At 38.9% G+C, this 22,495-nt stretch overlaps 1 protein-coding gene across 4 annotated transcripts in view; it reads right to left on the bottom strand.

Moving 5' to 3' along the window:
- The window catches only part of PALM (paralemmin), a 610,021-nt gene that overhangs the window by 320,295 nt on the left and 267,231 nt on the right, over positions 1-22,495 (bottom strand). The window contains exon 1 of one of the 4 annotated variants that reach the window (XM_044053760.1): positions 3,247-3,424. The exons of the other annotated variants lie outside the window; for them this stretch is intronic. Within the exon in view, the coding sequence (XP_043909695.1) occupies positions 3,247-3,251 (5 nt within the window). The 5' untranslated portion in view covers positions 3,252-3,424. Of the gene's footprint in view, positions 1-3,246; positions 3,425-22,495 lie in introns of those variants that run through there. 4 annotated transcript variants of the gene reach the window in all.

Raw genomic sequence — 22,495 nt, 5'->3', positions numbered from 1 at the left:
TGTTTTTGCATCTGGTACAGAAATCTGCTTCAGTAGTTATACAATCTTACCTGCCCTAATCTACTACAAAGTTCTAGAGCTGTATGGTAGCCTGGAAATTAATTCTTATACATATCATAGCTTTAACAGACTGCTTCTGCTGTATTGTCAGCACAAGGAGCAGTGCAAAGGATTCCCTTAAGCCTTCACTGTAATTTGCTCATCTTAAAAATGTCCATATGCTAACAGGAGTGATAACTGGTTAAACACACTACTTGGAAGTGCTGGGCAGAACCCCAGGTTTAATCCATGTAACAGACGTTTATGGCCTACCTCAGTAGTCCTATGTAAGAATCCTCCCTACAATAATATGTAACCTTTGCAATTCAAATGATTTTTCAGATTGTAAGCAGTTGATTTGCTTTATGTAAGTGCATTGCTGTGGAAGTACCATCTGGAAGTGTTGCTAAAATAGGACTACATCATTTACATAACATTCATCATTGAATTTTTGCCAAAATTTTATCTGTAAACTTCTTCATAAACATAGTAATATTAAGGCTGATGGGAGGTCCCAGTGTGAGGACAGATGTTATTCTATTACATTTAGACATTAGCTCACCTATGTGGGGTACAGAATCATGCCAACAATACACAGAAACTTTATTCATTTCAAGATAAAGTCTGCTGCCTGTCTTACAGCTTACCATTTACTGTAAGGAACAGGACAACCATTGTGTCTACCTTTGCTGTTTAAATAAATATTTTATTTCATATAAATACATCTAACATTTTAGATATTACTAATGTTATTATTGCTGATACTATGACTAGATTTTTCTACTGCAACATATGGTTTCAATGCCCCTGCCCCTCTTCCATCTCCTTTACTTCAGTCTCATATCTGCTGCTGTGTGTGTGTGTGTGTGTGTGTGTGTGTGTGTGTGTGTGTGTGTGTGTGTGTGTGTGTGTGTGTGTGTGTGTGTGTGTGTGTGTGTGTGTGTGTGTGTGTGTGTAGTGGGGGGTAGATAAGCTGCATATGGATTCTTCTGTTGCCATTCATTTTATTGAGAAAGTTTGAAGGGTGTAGCCCACTCAGTAAGTACAAAGGCCATTTGAGTGTTTACACCAAATCATTCTTGATTTGTAATATTGTTGCCTGTCTGATAACTACCTAATCTGGCCAAAGGGAAACAATCACACTTTTATAAACCACTTTCCTGGTATGCAAGTATACCCTCATCCAGAACAGGAAATGAATTGTAGAGCAATACAATAGGTTTATCCAGCTATGGCTAACAGTTTATCAGGTACAAAATTATCCCATAGCTACTGCCACATGTCATCCTGGAAGTGGCAGAGGAACTGGCCGTGAAATGCTGGCAACCTCACTGGTGCACTTTGAAAAGGCAACTACATTTTACATGACATAAAAACGACCATGTGGAAACATAATATAGTCAGGAAAAACACTTCAAAAATCAGGCAGTTAGCATTCTAGCAGACAACAGCAAAATAATCCATCAATAATTTTCATGCAAACTGTTACTACTGTTTGCAGACTGCAGTGCATAATACTTGTGTTTCGTACTGCACACCATTAGTCTGAAGACATTTCCCGAATTCTCAGCCCATGTATTTTTTATGAATGTGATTTCATATTCAGACAAGGAGATGCATTCTGCAAGTACCTTGATTTTTATTTCCTCTCTCTCACGTCCCATAAATATTTCAAGGATAACAGTTCTGGGGCAATACAGATCACTGCAAGACATGGGGGTTGGGTGTGGGGATTCAAACTTGGCTGAGAAACAGTTCCTGGCTATTGATACTTTGTTACAGATATTGGAAAGCCTTGCAGACTATGAAATATATTGAATTATGAAGGAGCATTACAAATGCAGGCTAAATCTACAGGCACCTTGAAAGTGCCTCTTATTTTGGTCATGGTGAGGTCTCTATCTATATTTTATTTCTTCATTGGTTGGCACTTGTTTCTCACGATAATTACAGTTAAGCAGTCTTTCATAGATGTAGTGCACGGGGGATCTCTTTTGTTGTTTTTTTTTTTTTTTTTTGCTATTTTACTATGCACTTTGTACCTGTGCCCTTTTTCACAACAAAAGAGATGATCACCAAGGCAGTAAGTAGCTCTCAGCATTAAATGTTGCATGCTTATTAAAAAGTGCTGTCATGCTTCAGATGACATCTGTCACTGATGTCTGTAATGCAGCAAGTGTTGGAGAAGCTTTTAAAACCCTTGTGATAGAAAAAACATCTCCCAACCACTCCCTGTCTAGCAGCAGAAAGCAACAGAGAAGGCAAAATCTACTTCCTAAGTGCACCAGCAGATAAGTACCAAGTTATTTCAGTTCATTTGAGATAAGCCTCTCACTCATTTCTGGTATGATGATATGCTGAGAATTGTGTTTCTGCTTACACGCATCTTATTTAAGGGATTCTTTTCCTTGAAAACTATGAATCAGTCTTCTACCCCTATGCAGTGATACAAAGTCTTCAGTCCAGTGAAAAAGTATTATTTTGCATTTATTGCCGTGTTACAAAATGTTCACTTAAATGTTTCTAGTGTTGTGATATTTGTCAGCAGTATTTAATATGTAGACAGGTACAAAGTAGAAATATATAATTCTTCAAAAAATATAGAAAAACACTCGACAGTATTAATATGGTTCCATCATGAAAACATTGTCACTTTGATATATAATATGCATTGAGGTACTAGTCGATCATTTTACAATAAAAAGTAATATCAGAGCTAATGCATTTATAAGAATCTAGACAGGGGCACACTTCATTGAAAGGGTTTCTTAACTTTACTCATAACACAATACACGTTGCAGTGAAGTAAACAATCTTAGCTACATTCTCAACAGTCTGTAAGAAGTCGCTCTGCATGAATGGTGAGACTCAAATTTGGTTATAGTGCTGGAAGTACATAGCTCATTCACAGCTGATTAATTAGTAGAATGTCTCCGTGCAGATAACGGTATCTGTGCAACATCAAACAGCAGGGGTTCAGATTAACAATACATAAATCAGATTTTAATGAGTTTATAAATTAAAGTAGAAAGATGGCAGTAAGTTTTTGTTTCAGCATAGCGAATTTCAAAAATTATTTGAAACCAGTATGCTACCATTGTAAATACTTTGATTAAAATGTCAGACTAAATTACTTAATTAAAATAAGCATAACGCAGTGGCATAAAATAATTTAATTTTGCAACCAGATAAACAGAATGACCTTACCTCATCTTTTTATCGCTGTTATTTCAGTCTGTGCAGAAATTCAACATTACTGATGGCCTTTTAATGTTTTGGCAAGCTGCCTAACCCAGTGCAAAGGTGGTTAACCAGTTTTAGGATAATAATCACAGTCTTGCTGGTACAGCAGTAAGGCAGGTTGCACAGTACAACCATGAGGGGAAGGACAGTGTTGTCTCATGATTGTCAGACAGCAACCAATATTGCATATTTGCAGACAAGGACACTCCCACTAGTTCTAACTGCAGACAGCTGCATTGTACATTAAAGTCTTATAAGCATTTCTCTTGTGGTGGTCCAAGACTCTTGTAAGTGCTTGTATTCACATACACACACAAACATGCCACCCACACAAATGCACAATCATATAAACACACACACACACACACACACACACACACACACACACACACACACACACACACACACACACACACTCATACTAACATATACACACACCAATTATACTCACCCACACAAAAACACACAAATACACATCAACACACACACAAATACACACACACAAAAATACAAAAGCATATGCACACGTGTATATATATATATATATATATATATATATATATATATATATATACATACATACATATACACACACACACACACACACACACACACACACACACACACACACACACACACACACACACACATTACGCCTGTAAACTGTGAATCATGGGGTTGCCATCATTTCTGTTTATGAATCTTTCCCTTTGTCTCTTGGATGCCCTCTGGGCAGACAAACTTCTTGGAGTCAGAAAAGGGAAGGAGTACAACAGAGGTTTAATTTATGATTTTTCAGACCACAGCTGTATTGATGCAAGGCCCTTGAACATCTGACAAATCCAGGCTGAAGCTGCCTAGCTAAGTGCCTGGGAGTGAGTTTTATTAATCTGATCCAGCCACAGCCAGCTGTTTTGGCATCACTGGTTTGTCTTTCTGTGATTAGGGAGGCACATTACAAGGTTTATACTAAATAGCTAATTTTTCCTTTCCAGATGCATTATTCCATTCATTTCTGGTCATGCTGCAAAACTGAGTACACATCACACCTTTGTATTCATAAGTTAGTATGCGACTGCATAGCTTTTAACTGGTAAGATTTTTCCATACATCTCTCTGCTTACCGAATTAAAGCATAAGCTAAACTGGCAGCATGCGTGCATGCATACCTGTAATGTATCTGAATTGTATTCATTCCTTCTCTCACACCTGATTTACCAGATGTGTACCTTGATTTGTAGTGTCCACAACTTATCATACACATTGCAACACCACGGCAGTACTAATGACACTGTATACTAGAACACTGCCAGTTTTACAGAACAGCCTCTGTAACTTTTGGAATACATGCTGCTTTTCTGATTTTCACATAAATGACTGATTTAAAGCTCAGGCAGGCTCTATAGAAAAATCTAAGCTGGCCAATTAAAAGGTATTACTTGACCACCATGTTTTCGTATTTTTAGAAGATCATCATTTGGGACTTGCATTGTGTTATTTTGTCATATATACCATATTCAAAGATACATGCATTGAGGGCTGCCTGTCAGTACAAGGAATGTACTTTTACTCATCTTCGTCTGAGAAAGGAAACAAGAGAGTTGGTGTTAGGCTAGCATGCCTGATAAATGTTGAGTAGGGATATTTATTTAGTAAAGGCTAACGGAATCAATCATTTTGGAACTTTTCCACCACAATCCAGGCCAAAAAGTTACAGGTAAATACAGTATGTATTACATATATTTGCTTGAATTTCGCAGCTGGGGTCGAGCACTGATCACACTAGATCAATTTCAGTCTCAGTCCTGACAGATGCAGATAAATAAAAGATTCAGAAAGCTTACACAATGTACATAATGTACAAGTAGCATATTAACACATGCAATTACATGTTCCAACTAAAACACCGAGCTTGGAGCGAAGACAGTAAGAATGAAGTTCAAAAGAAATTTAAAAGAAGGTTGTATTTTTGTCTGTTTCCTGAGATTAATTTTTAAATTTGGAGTAAGAGGATATGTACATGAACAGGTGGGGAGGAGTAATTCCCAAATTTTAGGCCTAAAGGCCTAGAGGCTGTGGTTGGAATGATGTAGTTTGGATATTGGGGGTGGGTTAAAGAAGTTAGATTGAATAGACTTGACCTCTATTGAATAGATTTTACCTCTACAGTTACAGGTGGGTAGTCAACTTGCAAGTTAAAAAAAAAACAAAACAAATATCAAATAATAATCAGCATATATAACTTCTTCTATGAAGTGCTCGATCATTACAGGAAAAAGTTGTATTTATATGCTTAACATCATCAACCCCATTATAAACACAATAATAGATTTCTATTGTCAGAAACAAGTAAACAATAAACTGAACACTCCATAAAAATATCGAGGAGATGATAAACCTGCGATATATTTTCTCTGGGCCAGTAATCAAGGAGCCTCAATCCTCATCAATGACACCAGTCGAGAAAGTTCACTTGGAACAAAAATAGATACACACAGTATTTCTAGATGCAGCTCTCTGCACCAAACACAATTTCCCTTAAGAACACACAGGGATCACACTCCCATCATGGAACTGGGTTTCTCCTCTCTCTCACCAGGCCTCAGATAAGACTCCACACTAACCACAGCTGTGGAGATTGAGTACTCACCCGAGCGTTCCAAGCCAAGTCCTCTACCACCTTCTCTGTGAAACCATTACTCTGTGTCCCTGTTCCAAGTAATTGGGGTGGCGCAGTGGTGCAGTGATTAATGCTGTCACCTCACAGCAAGAGGTTCTCCGGTTCAATTCTCGGCTGGGGTGCCCTCTGTGTGGAGTTTGCATGTTCTCCCTGCATTTGCGTGGGTTTCCTCCGGGTATGCGGTTTCCTCCCACATTCTAAAGACATGCTTCTGGAGGATTTCTCCCCGGGCTTCACTGAAAACAGGATCTGTGGAACCTAGTCGGACTTTCCGGTCAACAAATGTTAAATAAATTAAATAAATAAATAAAAAATAAATAAAAAAGTAGCTGACACACACACACTGAGATTTGATTTTCACGCACGCACACACACACACACACACACACACACACACACACACACACACACACACACACACACACACACACACACACACTGGGAAAGGTTGACACAGATCTACTAGCTATGGCCCCCTCTGCCCAGACTATAAGGTAGATTCACTGCCACCAGCCAGTTACTTTAAGGCTCTTACAAGGGTACCCAATTATAAGGAGTGAAATTAATGCTAATACCAAAAGTAATGTTGACCAAACAGCAAGGCTTTCAGGAGTGGCCACAGTGTCACCAAATAAATATAATTACTCTCAAAGGTTAAAATATTCTCTAAAAGACCAGCCACAATGACAAGTTTAAATACATTTAATAATAAATAATAAATGAAAATGATGCTAAATATCTATTTACAATAAACACCAGAGTTTCATTCACAGGAAATATTAAAAACAACACAGATGGATAGGTTCACACAGATTCAGAAAAAAACAATGCTCAACTATCTCACTATATTTTCCTGACTTATCTAAAGGATTAGTGTTCCATAGTTCACTTACTAGGGCAAGGCAAGAGGACATGAGTGAGTGGTCCATTTTTCTTGTCAGGTATTCAAAAACAGACTGCCCTGAGACATCTGCCTTATCTAGTATTAAAACATAATTTTAGTGCATGGCTTACAGAATGATATCACACACATCTGGTCATCTGACTTCTGGTTTACACACTACCCCCTTTACTAGCAACTGAACCAGAATATAGCACATATGTGGTCATACTGCACACACAGAGTTTTGCTAAGAAGTGCTATAGCATCTGGAAGCTATAAAACTATTTTAAAAATGTCCACCCTTCCAGGGTAGCAATTATTTCACCCCTAAGGACAACGCAGTAGGATTCCTAGTCCTGGTTTTCAGACATTTTGTCTCTGGCTGCAATCAGAACTGAAAGATACAATCTTTATGGCCTAAACCATGTAATTTAATTTCAGATTATTTTTCAAAGTTAGCTGGACTGAGATTCACCTCTTCTCTTCCAGTATCGTCTGTTATAATACATTCATTACAACAGCTACAATACATTCTGACATACAGGTGTATTTCTTTTCTGTCCAGCAGGACCCACCATTGGTACATTTTTAACACAAGCAGCTTTACAAATACATTTTCAACATAAGCACCTGTACAACTCAGTTTGATATACAAATAATATACAATTCCTTACAAAACTCCAGCTAGCTATGCTGGTATGTTACACATCCACTGCCCTTCTCCTATAGATGGCAATACCTGACATCACATCTCTTCCCCCTTTGAAGATTCAAGTTAGTTTCTCAAGTGACCCTGGAGAAACATTGCTTGAGAGGAATGAACCTGTCTGGGAATACACTAACCCATGCCCGGTCCTGAGAACTGATCTGCATTGACATTGCGGACCCCACTACAGTGATGCACTGTCATGTCATAAGCCTACAACCCTAGGCTCCACCTTAGTAACTTGGCATTTTGCTGGCTGGCTAAATGTAGCCAGAGATCCCCCTCAGACAACTCCTGCCACCCACTGCAAATGTTCAGCACCAGGGCTTCCCTATCCTGGTAAGGCTTCATCATGTTAACATGGTACAATTTGTACCTCTGCCTCCGGCCTAGCAGGTTTACCATGTAGTCAACATCACTGACCTTTCTTAACACTTTGAAGGGTTAAGCCTGAGCTGCCTGCAGCTTGTGTCCGACTGGAACAAGAACCATAATCTGCTATTTCACAGCATACTCTCGGGGCTTGAGAATTCCAGTCATACCAGACCTTTTTCTGCTGTTGGGCTCCTGACAGGTTCTCCTGGGCCAAGCACATGTGCTCCCTAAACCTTGTTCTGAGGTTTAGGATATATGCCACAACAGACTCCTTGTGGGATTCACACTCACTCTCCCACTCATCACAAATCAAATCTAAAGGCCCCCCTCACCCTATGCCCATACTACTCAAAGGGTGGAAAAACTATAGATTACTGGGGTACCTCTCTGTATGCAAACAGCAACTGGGACAAATATTTGTCCCACTCTCTCAAACTGGTCTGCAAATACCCTTAGCCTGGCCTTTTCAAGACTATTAGTCTGGGTGTGGTAGGGGGTGATCTTTAGGTGCTTCACCCCACAGCACTCCCAAAGACAGGCCAGCAGGTCTGACATGAAATTGGCACCTCTGTCAGTATTTCTCTTGGGAAACCTACCCTGCTGAAAATCTTTAAAATAGCATTTGCCACCTTCTCTGTCTCATTAGATGACAGAGCCTCAGGGTATCTAGTAGCATAATCTACTGCCATTAGGATATACTTCTTCCCTGAAGAACTTGGGGTACTCAGAGGCCCAACAAAATGCATATCTACCCTCCAAAATGGTTCCTGAATCACAGGCAAAAGGCATCAAAGGAGCTTTGACCTTGTCTCCTGCATTGTCTACTTTTTCACACCACTCACAGGTCCTGCAGTACCCTGCTACATTTCTTGCAATCCCAGGCCAGTAAAAGGTCAGCCCAATACATATATTGGTATGCTTTATATCCATATGACATGCAAAAGGAATCTCTTGGGCTTTGGCTAGAAGATGTGCCAGATGGTAGGCTGTAGGCACTACCAACTGCTGTATTACCTCACCCTCTAGCCCTCCCAGAGCATCCACTCTCTATGCAGTAATGCTTTGTTCCAGTATACAGACCCCTCCTGTTCCTTGAGAATTAGGTGCCCCCCTAGATACCTCCCTCAAACCTCAGTGTAGGGTCTGAGAGCTGAACCTGTCTTAACTCTACCATTGTTACCCTTAGAGTTCCCATTCCACAGGAACTTTGGTATTTTCCAAAAGTGGTCAGCCTGGATACTACCACTCACCTCTGCCCTTGCAGTCACTCTGTCCAAGGGAACATCAGTACATACCAGCAGCTGTGGCTTCCCTTCAGGCTCACTGCTACAGGGTAGTTCCCTCCCTGAAATAGCTACATCACCAGCCCCAGCTTCAGGTGTAGTGTCTGTCTGGGTCTCCCCCCAGGCTACCAGCCCCACATGCCTGTCTCAAAATATGACTGCATGCAACTGCATGCACACCAGCCTGACTGCATGTAACTGCATGCACACAAGGTACTGCATTATCAAAATCATTCCTTATCAGGCCATCTGCAGGGATATCCTCAAACACACTTACTTCCTTGCTCACTTCCTTTTCCACCCTTCCATCAAGGTTAACCCTGGCCACAGGCATTTGGAATGGGGTCCCTCCCAAAGCTCTGACTGGAGTGGACTGCCCAAGCAAGTACTACTCTTGTTTAACCACTGCAGGCTTCACAATGGTTATGTCAGAGGCTGTGTTTCTCTTGGTAGTGGCCTATTTTCCATCCACTAAGATAGGATATAAACTCCGGTAATAGTCTGGTACCCCTGTTGTTTTTAGACAACCTACCACTGGCATACTGTTATTCCCACTTTTTGGCTGCCCCATCTTTTGTTCCCCACCTTGCTTCCATGGACATCTGTATGCTACATGGCACCACTGGTTACATTGAAATCACCTAACCCTTGATCCTGGCCATGTACCTGAACTAGTGGCTTCACCTGTTACTGGTGCACTCTGTTGGGCTGGTTTAGGCTGCCCACCATGGTTTACCTTATATACATGTACAGCACTGGGTATTCCCTTCTTGTGCAGTGATGCCCTACTTGCTAAGTAGAGATCCCCTTTTCTCCCCAGCTCATCTGCACACACCAGTCCTTTGGCTTCACACACCTTGGCCAACTGGTTATTTGTCAGCTTTCCATAATCCTCTACTGACATCTTTGCCTGCTTTCTGTGACTAAACTAAGCTAACAAAAAATAAATAAAATAGTTGTGGAATTGAAACTCTGCATGTTAACCTTGTGGCTGCTGAGAGTAAACACACCTTCAGTGACAACTGCCTACAGGCTACAGAAGTTCAATTACTATCTCACAACTGGTCACCAATATGTGATGTCCATCTTCTGGGACAGTAATCAAGGAGCCTCAGTAATCACCATTGACACCGGTGGGAAATATTTGTTTGGAACAAAAATGGATACACACAGTATTTTCAGATGCAGCTCTCTGCACCAAGCAGAATTTCCCTGAAGAGCAAACAGGGAACACACTTCTGTCCTGGGGCTAGGTTTGTCTCTCTCTTACCAGGCCCCAAACAAAACTCTACACTGACCACAGCTGTAGATTTGAGTCTCCACCACCCTCTCTGTGAAACCAGTGCTCTGTGTCCCTGCTCCAAGCAGCTGGCACACATACTGAGATTTGATTTTCACACACACCTGAGAAAGGCTGGCATAGATCTGCCAGCTATGCCCTTCTCAGCCCAGACTATAAGATAGATTCACTGCCACCAGCCAGCTACTTTAAGGCTCTTACAAGGGTACCCAACTATATTGAGTGAAATTAAACTAATACTAATGATAATGTTGATCAAACAGCAAGGCATTCAGGAGTGGCCATCGTGTTACCAAATAAATATAATTACTCTCAAAGGTTAAAATAAGACCAGCCACAATATTAAATATATTTAAAAATTTCAATGAATAAAAGAACATGAGAATACTAAATATCTGTTTGCAATAAACACCAGCATTTCAATCACAGGCATTAATAACACAGATGGAAAAGTTCAGAGATACAGAAAAGAACAATACTTAACTAATCGCACTATGTTTTCCTGACTCATCTAAAAAATTGGTGTTTGTTAGTTCACTTACTAGAACAAGCAAGGTGAAATGGGTGAGTGGTCCTTCTTTCTTGTCAGGTTTCAAAAACAGACTGCTCTGAGACTACTGTCTCATCTATTATTAAAACATCATGTTAGTGCAGTCTTACAGAATGACATCACACACATCTGGTCATCTGACTTCTGGTTCCCACACTACCTCCTTTACTTGCAACTGAACCAGAATCTAGCATGTGTGTGTCATACTACATACACGCAGAGCTTTGCTAAGATGCGTTATAGCATCTGGAAGCTATAAAACTATTTCAAAAACTTCCACCCTTCCAGAGTAGCAATTAATTATTCAACCCTAAGGACAATACAGTAGGATTCCTAGTCCTGGTTTTCACAGTCAGTTGGTCTCTGGCTGCAATCAGAACTGTAAGATACAATCTTTATGGCCTAAACCAGGTAATTTATTTTTCGACTATTTTTCAAAGTTAGCTGGATTGAAATTAACCTCTTCTCTTCAGTATCTTCTGTTACAATACATTATGTTTAACAGTTACAATACAGTCTGACAAACAGGTGCATTTCTTTTCTTTCTAGCAGGACCCACTGTTGGTACATTTTTAACACAAGCAGGTTTACAAATACATTTTCAACACAAGAACCTGCACAATTCACTTAGATATACAAATGACATGTAATTCTTTACAAAACTCCAGCTAGTTATGCTGGCATATGTTACACATCCACTGTCCTACTTCTCCTGGCATAGCTGGCAATACCTCACATCACAAAACCCATCATGTCAATATGGAATCCACAGTAATGGTACCTAGGGAACAATACCAAATACTCACTCTCATACAATAGGAACCATACCTGCCATTTCTCTAGTACTTTCCATTTACTCTGCATGTCTGCAGTAGCTAGCCCCATATTTTTAATGCAATTAGTTGTCTTAATAACATCTGCTATCTGAGCAGACTGCTCAGATTTCCATAGTTTAATACATGCATTCTTAGCTATTAACATCAATAGTATTAAAAATCAGACTGTATGAATCTGAGACCCAGATCTGTTCTTAGACCACTTAAATATAAGGACTTAGAAAGAGTGAAAGGCTTGGAAAACAAAGTACTTCAAGCATCCTAAAGAACTGCCTTAAGCTCATACAGAGATGGGCATTCCCAGTTTCCCAAAAGTTATGTAGCCAGTCCCCTAGGACATCCCACCTACAACTCCAACAAGTGGGGCTAACAGTAGGAAATATTTTATGTAGTCTATAGAGCATAGACAAGTATTTGAACAGACAGTTTCAAAAGAACCTACATTTTGTTGCACATCTAGGAGCTCTTATGTCACCCCATTAAGAGGTTTTACTTCACACCGTTATTTCCATATCAATCTGAATCCATTTTTTGGAATTCTCCCTTGTGGTGATGAGAATCTTGTAAATATTCCTAAGAATCCCCTTGTCTAAAGCTTCAGACCTTTTAATGTCCAATATCCACTAATATATTCTGATGATTATTGGGTTGGACAGTGGAAAGCTTCAGTTTCACAACCTCTTTGTTTAGTAGCTTAAAGATCTTTCTAGATTTAGGCCTCTGGCTGACTGACTTCAAGTAGTCCTCATCAATCTACCATTGTGCACTAGTTGCTTCCAGTTTATACAGACTTTTAGATCACACACAAGACCCCACCAAACTTTCTCCTTAAGGCCACATCATTTAATATCCACAATGGAAGTAAGTTCAGCTAGCCATTCTACAGAATTACCCTGAGCCAAGGCCTACGTAATCTATTCTATTTACATCTCTAACACTGTACTACCCAAAAGAGGTGGATGGTGTTGACTATGAATTCTTATGGCAAACACCTCTGGCCCCTCCAAACCAAATAGAATGCAGTCTTTCCAGTTGCTTTAAAAAGAGGGGGAGAATTCAGCCTTTGAAACAATGTGAGTCTTCTAGCTATCAAGTACAGTTCCAAGTTTGGGAGCTCTATTTCCCCCCAACACACAAAATTCCAGGAAGTGAGAGTATATCCCATGTTTCCTTGGTTTGGTACCTGCCCAAATAGACTTTTGGATAAAGTGTACCAATCAATTAAGGTCCTTGGGAAGTATCTAGGATCCCTTGGACATAATATACTATGGGAGAATAAACCAATTTATTGCATGCACATTATGAGACATATTTAAGCAGATAGACTCCCACCTTTAAGGAAAGTCTTAAGCCTTTTTCATGACCTCCATGAATGCAAGCTCCGCTGCAGCCACCAATGTAGGAGACAATTTAATCTCAAGATAGGTCATAACATTTTTACTGGATAAAAAAGGGAGGCCTGTTAATAAAAGAAGTGCTGGGGAAATTAACATTTATTGCTTTAATCTGGTTTCTGTCTTTTCTGTATCCTGCAAGGAACCTACAGTCAAGTTCTTGAAAAATGTGCTCAATGTCCTTAGCAGGAATGGAAGGCAGATCCGTAAATGATCTGCACATTAGACTATCTTTCTGGTAAAGGGCCCTGTGGTGTAACCATCAAATGCAGCTTGTCTCAGCTTTTGTGCTGAAGGTTCAAGATAGAGTGCAACATCAGTGGAGAGAGCGAGAGAATATATCCCTACCTAGTACCCTATGCATTCAAAAGGCCTGAGAGAGTAGAGTCCCGGTTTGCCTCCTCCCCCAAGTATAATGTCCACAACAGTATAGTAGATCATAGAGGAAATCCAACACTATTCAAGACTTTAAACAGAAAGTGCCAACTCACCTTGTCAAATGCCTTCTCAGCATTACACCTGAGAAGGATCTAAGGGTTATGCCTGCTGACAACAGTCAACAGTTCCATCATATTTAAGTTGTTAAACATGGACATGTCTTGTGGAAATATTGTCTGTTTTGGATGAATGAAGCGAGGTAAACATCCTCATAACCCTTGTAGCCAAAATAGTGGTAAAAGTCTGATAACTATGTTTTATGATTGTTTGCTTCACTTTTATCACCCTGTCCCCCAGTGGTCTTCACTAGATTTCAGAATCGCTGAGAAACTCACCTGTCTCCAGGAATTGGGCATTTGTCTGGCAAGCAGTATGTCTATAAATAGACTTACTAACAGAAAAATAGGTTCCCTATTCATGTTATAAATGTATCAAGGAATTGGAGATTACACACCCATTAGAATTCCAAGATAGAACACAGCTGATGATTTCAGTTTGAGGAAAGTGGAATGTTGAACCAACTAAATAAGATTTAGATCAACCAGGAATTCAGAGATTGTGATGTTGAGAGGGAGCCATGCAGTTGTAGATTAAAGTCACAAAAAATCATGAGGTATTTATATTTGGAAATGGAGAAGGTAATGTTCTAGATTAGAGTTTTGAATGTACTCTTAAATGAAGGAGGTGACAGGTACACCACAGCTAAATAAGGATTATTGTTGTTGGTGGAAAGGATCTTAGACTGCATGCCAAACTGACATTTAGGTAAAGTAGTATTTGCTTGGAAGACTAACTGGATTTATAAAAGAGCAGAGTGCCTCTTCCATTTTTATTCTCAGGTCTGGATTCAAAGAAATAGCAATATCCTGTGAAAGTAGTGGTGGATGAAGGGTTGTCATTCTTAATTTAGTATTCAGTAACAAGCAGAAGGTCAGGATTATGGTGCAAAATGAAGATAATATTTGGCCTAAATTTGTTTGCAATATTTTGTGAATTAATGAGGAAGCAGGAAACTAGAGATATTTTGGTAAATTCAACGGCTGTTCTGCCATGAAGTTTGTCTGAAAATCAAAACTGGAGGACACTAGCTTGATTGTGTTGATGTTATAAATGCAGCAAACATGTTTAATTAGGAAAGATGTTAAATGTGCAGAAAAACTAGACTGTCCATAGAAAACCCAAGCAGTCACAATGAGAACATGTAAAACTCCACATTGATGAGAGGTCAGAAATGAACCCTAGACCCAGACGCTGTGACCTCACTAGTGTTTTTCCTTGTTATTTACTCTTTAAGGGCATACCCAGGTATATATCAGGTACAACATGACACAGCCCATCCGCCTCCTACCTCATCTGCTTCTGATGGTGTTTTCAAAGTATTCATGTTTTTGTGCACTCGCAAGGGATCAAAATCTGCACTTGCAGTGTGGATCTCTCAAGCTATGCATTCACTCCAGTTCAGTTGTCTTTTTTGGGAGACTTTTGTGAAAATAAACATAATAATTACTCGAGCAATAATCCAAGTCTGGGTGTGGGTAATTCTAGATTTACCCACAGTTGGTGTGGTTTGGTCACGAGGGTGAAGCCCGAGTGACCAAACAAACACAACTGTGGGTAAATCTAGAATTACCCACACCCAGATGTGGGTTATTGCTATTATACAATGACATTATTTAAGAAAAATAATACTTACTTTTCTTAATGTCTTTGTGTAATACCTCTGTGGTGCCCTTCCACGTTTTTCCGCTATCCTGGGGCTTTTTCTGATGTACTGCACATGTGTATGGAACATGTTCCCATGCTTATGCAGTGCATCAGAGCTGTGTAGAGGAACCAACAGAGAAAGGAAGATCTCCTTTGCTTTTTTAAAACTATTTTGCTATGTTAAACGAGGTTAACATAGCTAGATATCTTCTATCTTGCTATGTTAAACATATAACATAGCGTGATTATAGCAACGGAGATCTTCCTTTCTCTGTTGATACCTATGCTCACACAGACAAAAATAAATCAGGACATATACTAATGGAAAAAGTCCGGGTGACTGGACCTTTTTCCATTAGTATATGTCGGATTTACAACGAGCACGCTGGTCGGGCTGGCCAATCAGCTTGCAAGTTTTGGAATGCTAATTGCCAGTCATTGTATAATTTGTAATAATCAGTACTTTTATTGTACTAATATTGTGCTTCAATTGTTTGCATCTTTGCCAACTGTTGTTCTTTTCTCTGGAAGCTCCCACATGCTGGCTTAGACATTAGTAACCTTGTATTGCTATTTTTAGGCAGAGTCAGTCTTCTAGACTTTAACTTTAAAATTCCAACTCATGCCTGTAAGTCCTAGTGTTAATCAAATCCAATTAAAATATAATTTGAAACTATAGAACCCCATCTATGCCACTAGTTGCCTAGGAGATCTACCTCAATCATTTAGGGTCCTTAGCTACTGAACTAAACACAAATCTTCCTTGGTAATTTCAGCTGCTCATCTATTAACTGACAAACCTATACCACAATCAATGAATATGACTTAGGCTAGTTAACTTTATGTATGCCAATCCATTGAGTATGGAGGGCTTTATTGTCCTTGACTATGATCTGACTTAACACCTGCCTGCCCTACAACTAAAGACGGTCTCTCTCTCTCTCTCTCTCTCTCTCCATGATCACCAGACCACCCTATTTTAACAAAGAATCCAGATCACCAAATCCCACTATGTTCAGTGACTTTTATAAGGCCACCCTTCTAGCACCTTCTGATGACCTATGGAAATTTAAAAGCTTTCTATGCCCTTAGGACTAACAAAAGCATTTGCTTATATGACCAACTTTTACTGCCTTCTTAACTCTAGTATTGACACACTTGTTTCCACTGAACACAGGTATGACGGCAATTTCAATAATAAACTCTTATGCTGGGACCTCATTATCAGCACTTTCTACAAGAAAAGAAAAGAAAAGCCTTCTGGGACTAAGTAATACATGGATATCCACCCAGTCCAAGTGATCTCAAAAAGGCCTTCAAAGAATTTAGTTGCAAGATCAAATCTTGCAAAGCCAGCTATGAAGTGAATATTATCTCCTGTTCTAAAAATAACCATAAAGCCTGTTTTACTTATGATGGGTATTCTCAAAAGTAATACTCGATACTGCACTAAGCAGAGTTCAAATGGTGGTACCTATTCAGACCTAAAGGATATCATCAATATATCCACAGGCAAATTTAATTCAACTTTTCTACATTTCCCTCTTCTTCCCTCTCCCACTTTCTCCTGCCTGCAAGCTAGCTTCTACCTCTAGTACAGTTATATCTGAATAAGTCCTAAATACAGTTTCCAAAATCAAAAACGCTACACGAATTCTAGTGGTCTGGGCAGTATACCAGGATGTCCTCTAGTCTAAACATACCTTGACCGATCCCTTTAAACCTATTCAACCTTAGCTTCTCCACAGGATATGCACCCAAGGATTGGAGGATGGCCAGAGAAGTATCACTAGACAAGTGTGGTGCTAGTATCAATCCTATGAGTTATAGGTCAATTAATCTCACCGGATTACTTGTAAAGTAATAAAATGCATTGTTATGGAAGTCAAATGTTGACACTGACAGCCTACAATATCACATCACCAGTATGGTTTTGTGAAAGGTAGGTCATGTCTACAGAATCTGGTAAATTTCTTTCAGAAGATAAAACACTGGATACTAGACAATCAATAGACACTGTCTAACTGAATATAACAAAGGCTATAATTTAGGGAATAATTTTTCTATGTACAGCACAATGAAAGAGCCTCTCTTATAACAGAGATAGACACAAGTTCCTCTTCTATATTTTATCAAGCATACATACATCTCATCTGAAGTAATAAAACAATATTTTGTTGTTAGATCCTTTATTAAAAGACATCTTACCTGACTGTCCAACAACTGCTTAATCAGTGAGTGCAAGAGTTTAAAGAGTGAAGATTCCTATAAATTAGTCTAAGTAGATTCCCAGACTTAACCAATATCCTGTACAAGGGAACTTTGCTTATGCCCCCTGTTCTCTTTCTAAATATGTGCCTACTGAAAAAAATTGGAAAAAAAAAAATCAGTGTTGTTGATGTTTGCTGTGCAGTATTTATTTCACCTTCATATGTCATCAGGATAATCAGCCTCTTTTTTATTTTTACATGGGGTAATTGTGTCACATCAGCATTAGATAATGTATGCAAATCACCTAGAGACAATGTTAACATGAATGAGTAATGCACTCAATGTAATGTGTATTATATTAAGACCATCAAAATATACACAAAAGGTACATTAACAGGTGGCTGAGAGATTAAATTCTCAGTGTCAAGAGACAAATTACAACATGCTAAGGAATAGAACACCAACAACTGTTCTCCTTAGGAAATTACTACCTCTGCGGTTATTAAATGTGCACCCATAATGACTTCTTTGCTTTGGGAAATTTCTCCCTTCTTCATGTTTGCATGACCATTGCTTTGGTATATATAAATTCAAGGAGTGTGGGGGCTTACCTGTGAAAAATACTTGTAGTTTCAGCTTTCACCTTCAGTAATTTGCTCCCCTCGCTTCTTATGAGTCAAGGTTTTAAAGTGGAGCCTGTATAAGAACATTTAAGAGACTGCAGGGATAATAACCAGGAAAATAATGTGGCAAAACATTGTAATGTAGTCTAGCATGGAAATTTGTACACATTTAGATGTTTTTTATTACGAAAATTGTTGGGATTGCTTGTGAAAACATCCATAAGTTGTTTATAGTAAAGTGTAATAGACTTCTCCCAAAGATCTAAATAAAGATATACACTGACAAGTTCTGGTCTAATATCCATTTGAATAATATCCATTTGAATAATTACTTAATGACATTTACTCAAAGCCTATTTCTATATTAGCATTTTACTGTTTGTTACCCCCTGAAAAGTTCATAAACTCAAAGCTTTGATCTGTGTTAGAAATGCAAATCCACACTTTATTGCATGTAACTCTGGTATCCATTTTGCTACTTTACGACTAAGGTTAGCTTGTAAAGCAGTTTAACTGAATTCTAAGAAAATGTCCTCTTATTTATGTCTACTGTCTCAAGATAGTTTGTTTCAGAACAGATAAATGCTAAATAATTCTGTACGAAAGGCAATAACTGTAATGGGGGGGGGGGGGTTGTTGTGGTATTGTGGTAATGAAGAATTCTGTTTGAAAAGCAGTACCAAACATGTGGGTTGTTAACACTGAAATGTAAACTAAATGACTTGAGAACATTAGGTTAATGTAAAGTATCCATCTCCATGCCAACCAGAAATATTTGATAGTAGTGTGGATAGATACAGGATTCTCTACAGAGATGTAAATTTCCCACTGTGAATAGAAGAATAGAAGTGTAGTCAAAGCCTGCATGTTTCTCACAGGAATCTACATTTTTAGTATGATTTCTATTGCTATGCTAAAGTATGGCAGGCATACTATATTTATCTTGAGTAAATCATCTGAGCAGCAAGCTTTGGAGTTACCTGGGAAAAAAGCCCACTGTTTTTTTCACTAAGCTAACATAATTAATTTTTTCTGTAGTAAAAGATTTTAAATAAAACTAAAATAATTCAATTATTCAAATATACTCACAGTGGTCTGAATCACCAATCTCCCAGTGTTTTCTTAAGCTGAATAAACATTAAGTAAGGAAAGAACAAATATGTGATAGGAACCATTTTGAGCACTGTAATCTGTCACTTTTGGAGTGATTTACTCCTCTGGCCTATACAGAAAATGGACTCTATCAGATTAGACATCTTAAATTATGAACATAAATAAATAAAACTGTCTCGTCTGCTGTAGTCTCTTGGTGGTCTCAATGGCTGCCTGCTAAAGGTAATGCCGTATGTCTAGCAAGGTCATCATTCTAGCAACTTGCAGTGCTTTTGTCAGGCATTACGATTCTATCTTTTTCTTTTTTCAACATGTGGCAGTATCCACCTTTATTTCTAAAAAAACACGATTTGCATGAAATATTAGCCTGTGATATCTGTGTGCAAACAAGGAAAACTGCCTTGACACATTTTGCAGGGTTGTTGTTGTATCTTACGGCTTTTCCCGGTTAAGGGTCGCCACAGCGGAACTCCGGTCCGCTTATGATTGGTAGTTGATTTTTATGTGCCGAGTTACCATAACTATATATATTTATGGCCCAAACATGTACATAGTCTATTTGTGTTCATTCTTGTGAACTAATCGTCTTCACAATGTAACAAATTGCATTAAATTATGGATGTCCTTGAGTGATAGTACCTTCCACAGTATACAGTTAGGTAACAGTGTAGCGAGAGATTGAAGGTTGATGGGGGATATGGATGCTCATGGGTGTAGACAGAAATTTGCATTTTGTACTCAAACCTAATATTATTGCCCCCACCACTCACATATCATTTTACAAATGTACTCAGCCCTCAAAATGCTACATCCAGACATATAAAAAAAGGATATGTTATTTTCAAATGTTAGCATTTAATCCAATAAAAAACTATTTTAGAGGTGTATTCATTTCACACTCATTTCACACAAGCAAGCTGCGGTGGTGCAGCGGTAGCGTTGTTGCCTCACAGCAAGAGGTTCTCCCGTTCGATTCTCAGCTGGAGCGCCTTCTGTGTGGAGTGTGCATTTCCTCCCCGCGGTCGAGTGACGTTCGAAAGACATGCGTAAAATGGGCATGCCTTCGTTGAAGGTTGGGCATCGAGCTGGCACCTTGGCACCCGTAAAAAATCTACTGCCAATCATTAGCAGACCAGAGATCTGCTGTGGCGACCCCTAACCAGGAAAAGCCGAAAGAACATTCATTTCACACAAGCATTCTTTTTGTATCCCTATACTACAAGTATTTGTTTACACAGTTCAAAACATTCTATGTTTTTTGAGTGTAGTTTCAAAGCGATGTTCAGAAGAAAAAAAATGAAATCAATGAAGTACCGAGTATGCCTAGCTACACCCTTGTGAAGTGTTCTTTGACTGTCACGGATGTGATTTTTTTTTCTTTGCATTTTTGCTGTATGTTCTCAAAAAATCAGGACTGTGTTTTAATACCATTGCTGTAAGAATCTTAGTCTTGAGATGGTTAATATAAAAACAGTGCATGCCTGATAGGCCTTTGCATGTTTTATTTATATATATATATATATATATATATATATATATATATATATATATATATATATATATATATATATATATGTATGTGGTTATTTATTTTCACACACACACACACACACACACACACACACACACACACACACACACACGTGATAGTTTGCAATTAATTCAGGGAAATGTGGTTCTTAAGAAAAACTATGGTTTGTAAATGGTGGGTACTAAAATTGTTTCTGGGTTTGTTGGTGTAATCTGTTTCAGGTCAGTCTTATTCATATCTTGGTTTCTGTTGTACATTAGGAGCTCTGCACCTTATTTGTTTATGTAATTATGTACAGAGTATGGCACATGTGCCTGATTTTCAGGAATATCCCCAAATTAGCTTAAGAAATTAGATATGTTTCTTGTAAACTTTACTATGGCAGGTCACTAAAGATATTGGTCAATATAAAATATATTTTGCAATAATTTATATGCAGATTATGATGGTGGCAGTAATGTACAATGTTTGAGAAGTTTAATAGGCATTATAGGATAGAGGTCATGTACTGCCTGCCACAGTAGCGGAGAGAGGTCTTAATTTCATTCAGTACTGTGCAAAGCATATCACCTTTTCCAAAACAGAATTAAAGGTTTTTTTCTCCCATTTCAAAATAGAAGTCATATTGTGCTTGTTGCATTACTGGAAGAAAGGTCTGACTTTGTTCTTCCATTCTGGGATAGAGGTCATACATGGCTTAGCTTAGTACTGCCCGTCAGAGGGAAGGAAGGCAATGTATTTGGATATCTGATTGCAGGGTGTTACATAGACAGCATATTGTGGTTCATTCTGATGTACTGATCTTACAAGAAAGTGTGTTTGCTAAATGATGTCTTACTCTGTCTTATGACTACGTAGGAGATTCACAATTGTGGGGTTTGCGGATGCCTTGTAAGCCAGGTATAGATCAATGCTCAGCAAATTATAGGAGACGGAGTAGGTGAAAATGGCTTTAAGACACTCTGCATAAGGCAGGTTTGTTATGCCTTGTATTCTTTTTGTAAGGAACCTTTGAGGTTGCTTTAGTTGCTGCATATGACCCATCAGGTACATACCAAAAGGAGCATTGTATTCTAGGATTTGTCTGATAAGGGTGGGGTTCAGTGGGATAATGACCTCTTTGAACCTATGCCCTTTACTTATAAGTTGCACAACATAAAAGGATTTTCTCACCACTGTGGCCATATGGTGGCCGAAGGCAAGGCAACTAAGTGCGCACCCAGATCCCTGACCACTGGGTCAACTCTTAGGGGTGTATTATCAACATGGTAATTAGCCGGGACGGTTGACTTCCAAAAGGGTACACTTATGCATTTTTTAGTATTGAGTTTAAGACCATGGCTTTTGCAACATTTTTTTTAGAGCTAGACCTTCTTCAAGAATGCCAGTGTTTGCAGGGGATAACCACCAGCTTACAATCATCTGCAGACTTAATCAGCCATAAACCTTCAGAATGTGCTTCCATTTAACTGAAATAGATACCAAAAAGGAGCAGACCCAGTATGGAGGCATGGGGCACTTCACTTGTTACTGGCCTCTTGGTGGGGGTGGCCTCACTTATTTTGACCTCCTGGGTACTATCAGTG

This window comes from Protopterus annectens, chromosome 13.part0 (assembly GCF_019279795.1).
Source record: "Protopterus annectens isolate FY-2018-M chromosome 13.part0, PAN1.0, whole genome shotgun sequence".
In the NCBI taxonomy this organism is placed as follows: Eukaryota; Metazoa; Chordata; order Ceratodontiformes; family Protopteridae; genus Protopterus; species Protopterus annectens.
The sequence above is the reverse complement of the archived record's forward strand: the minus strand, read 5'-3'. Positions and strand labels throughout refer to the sequence as shown.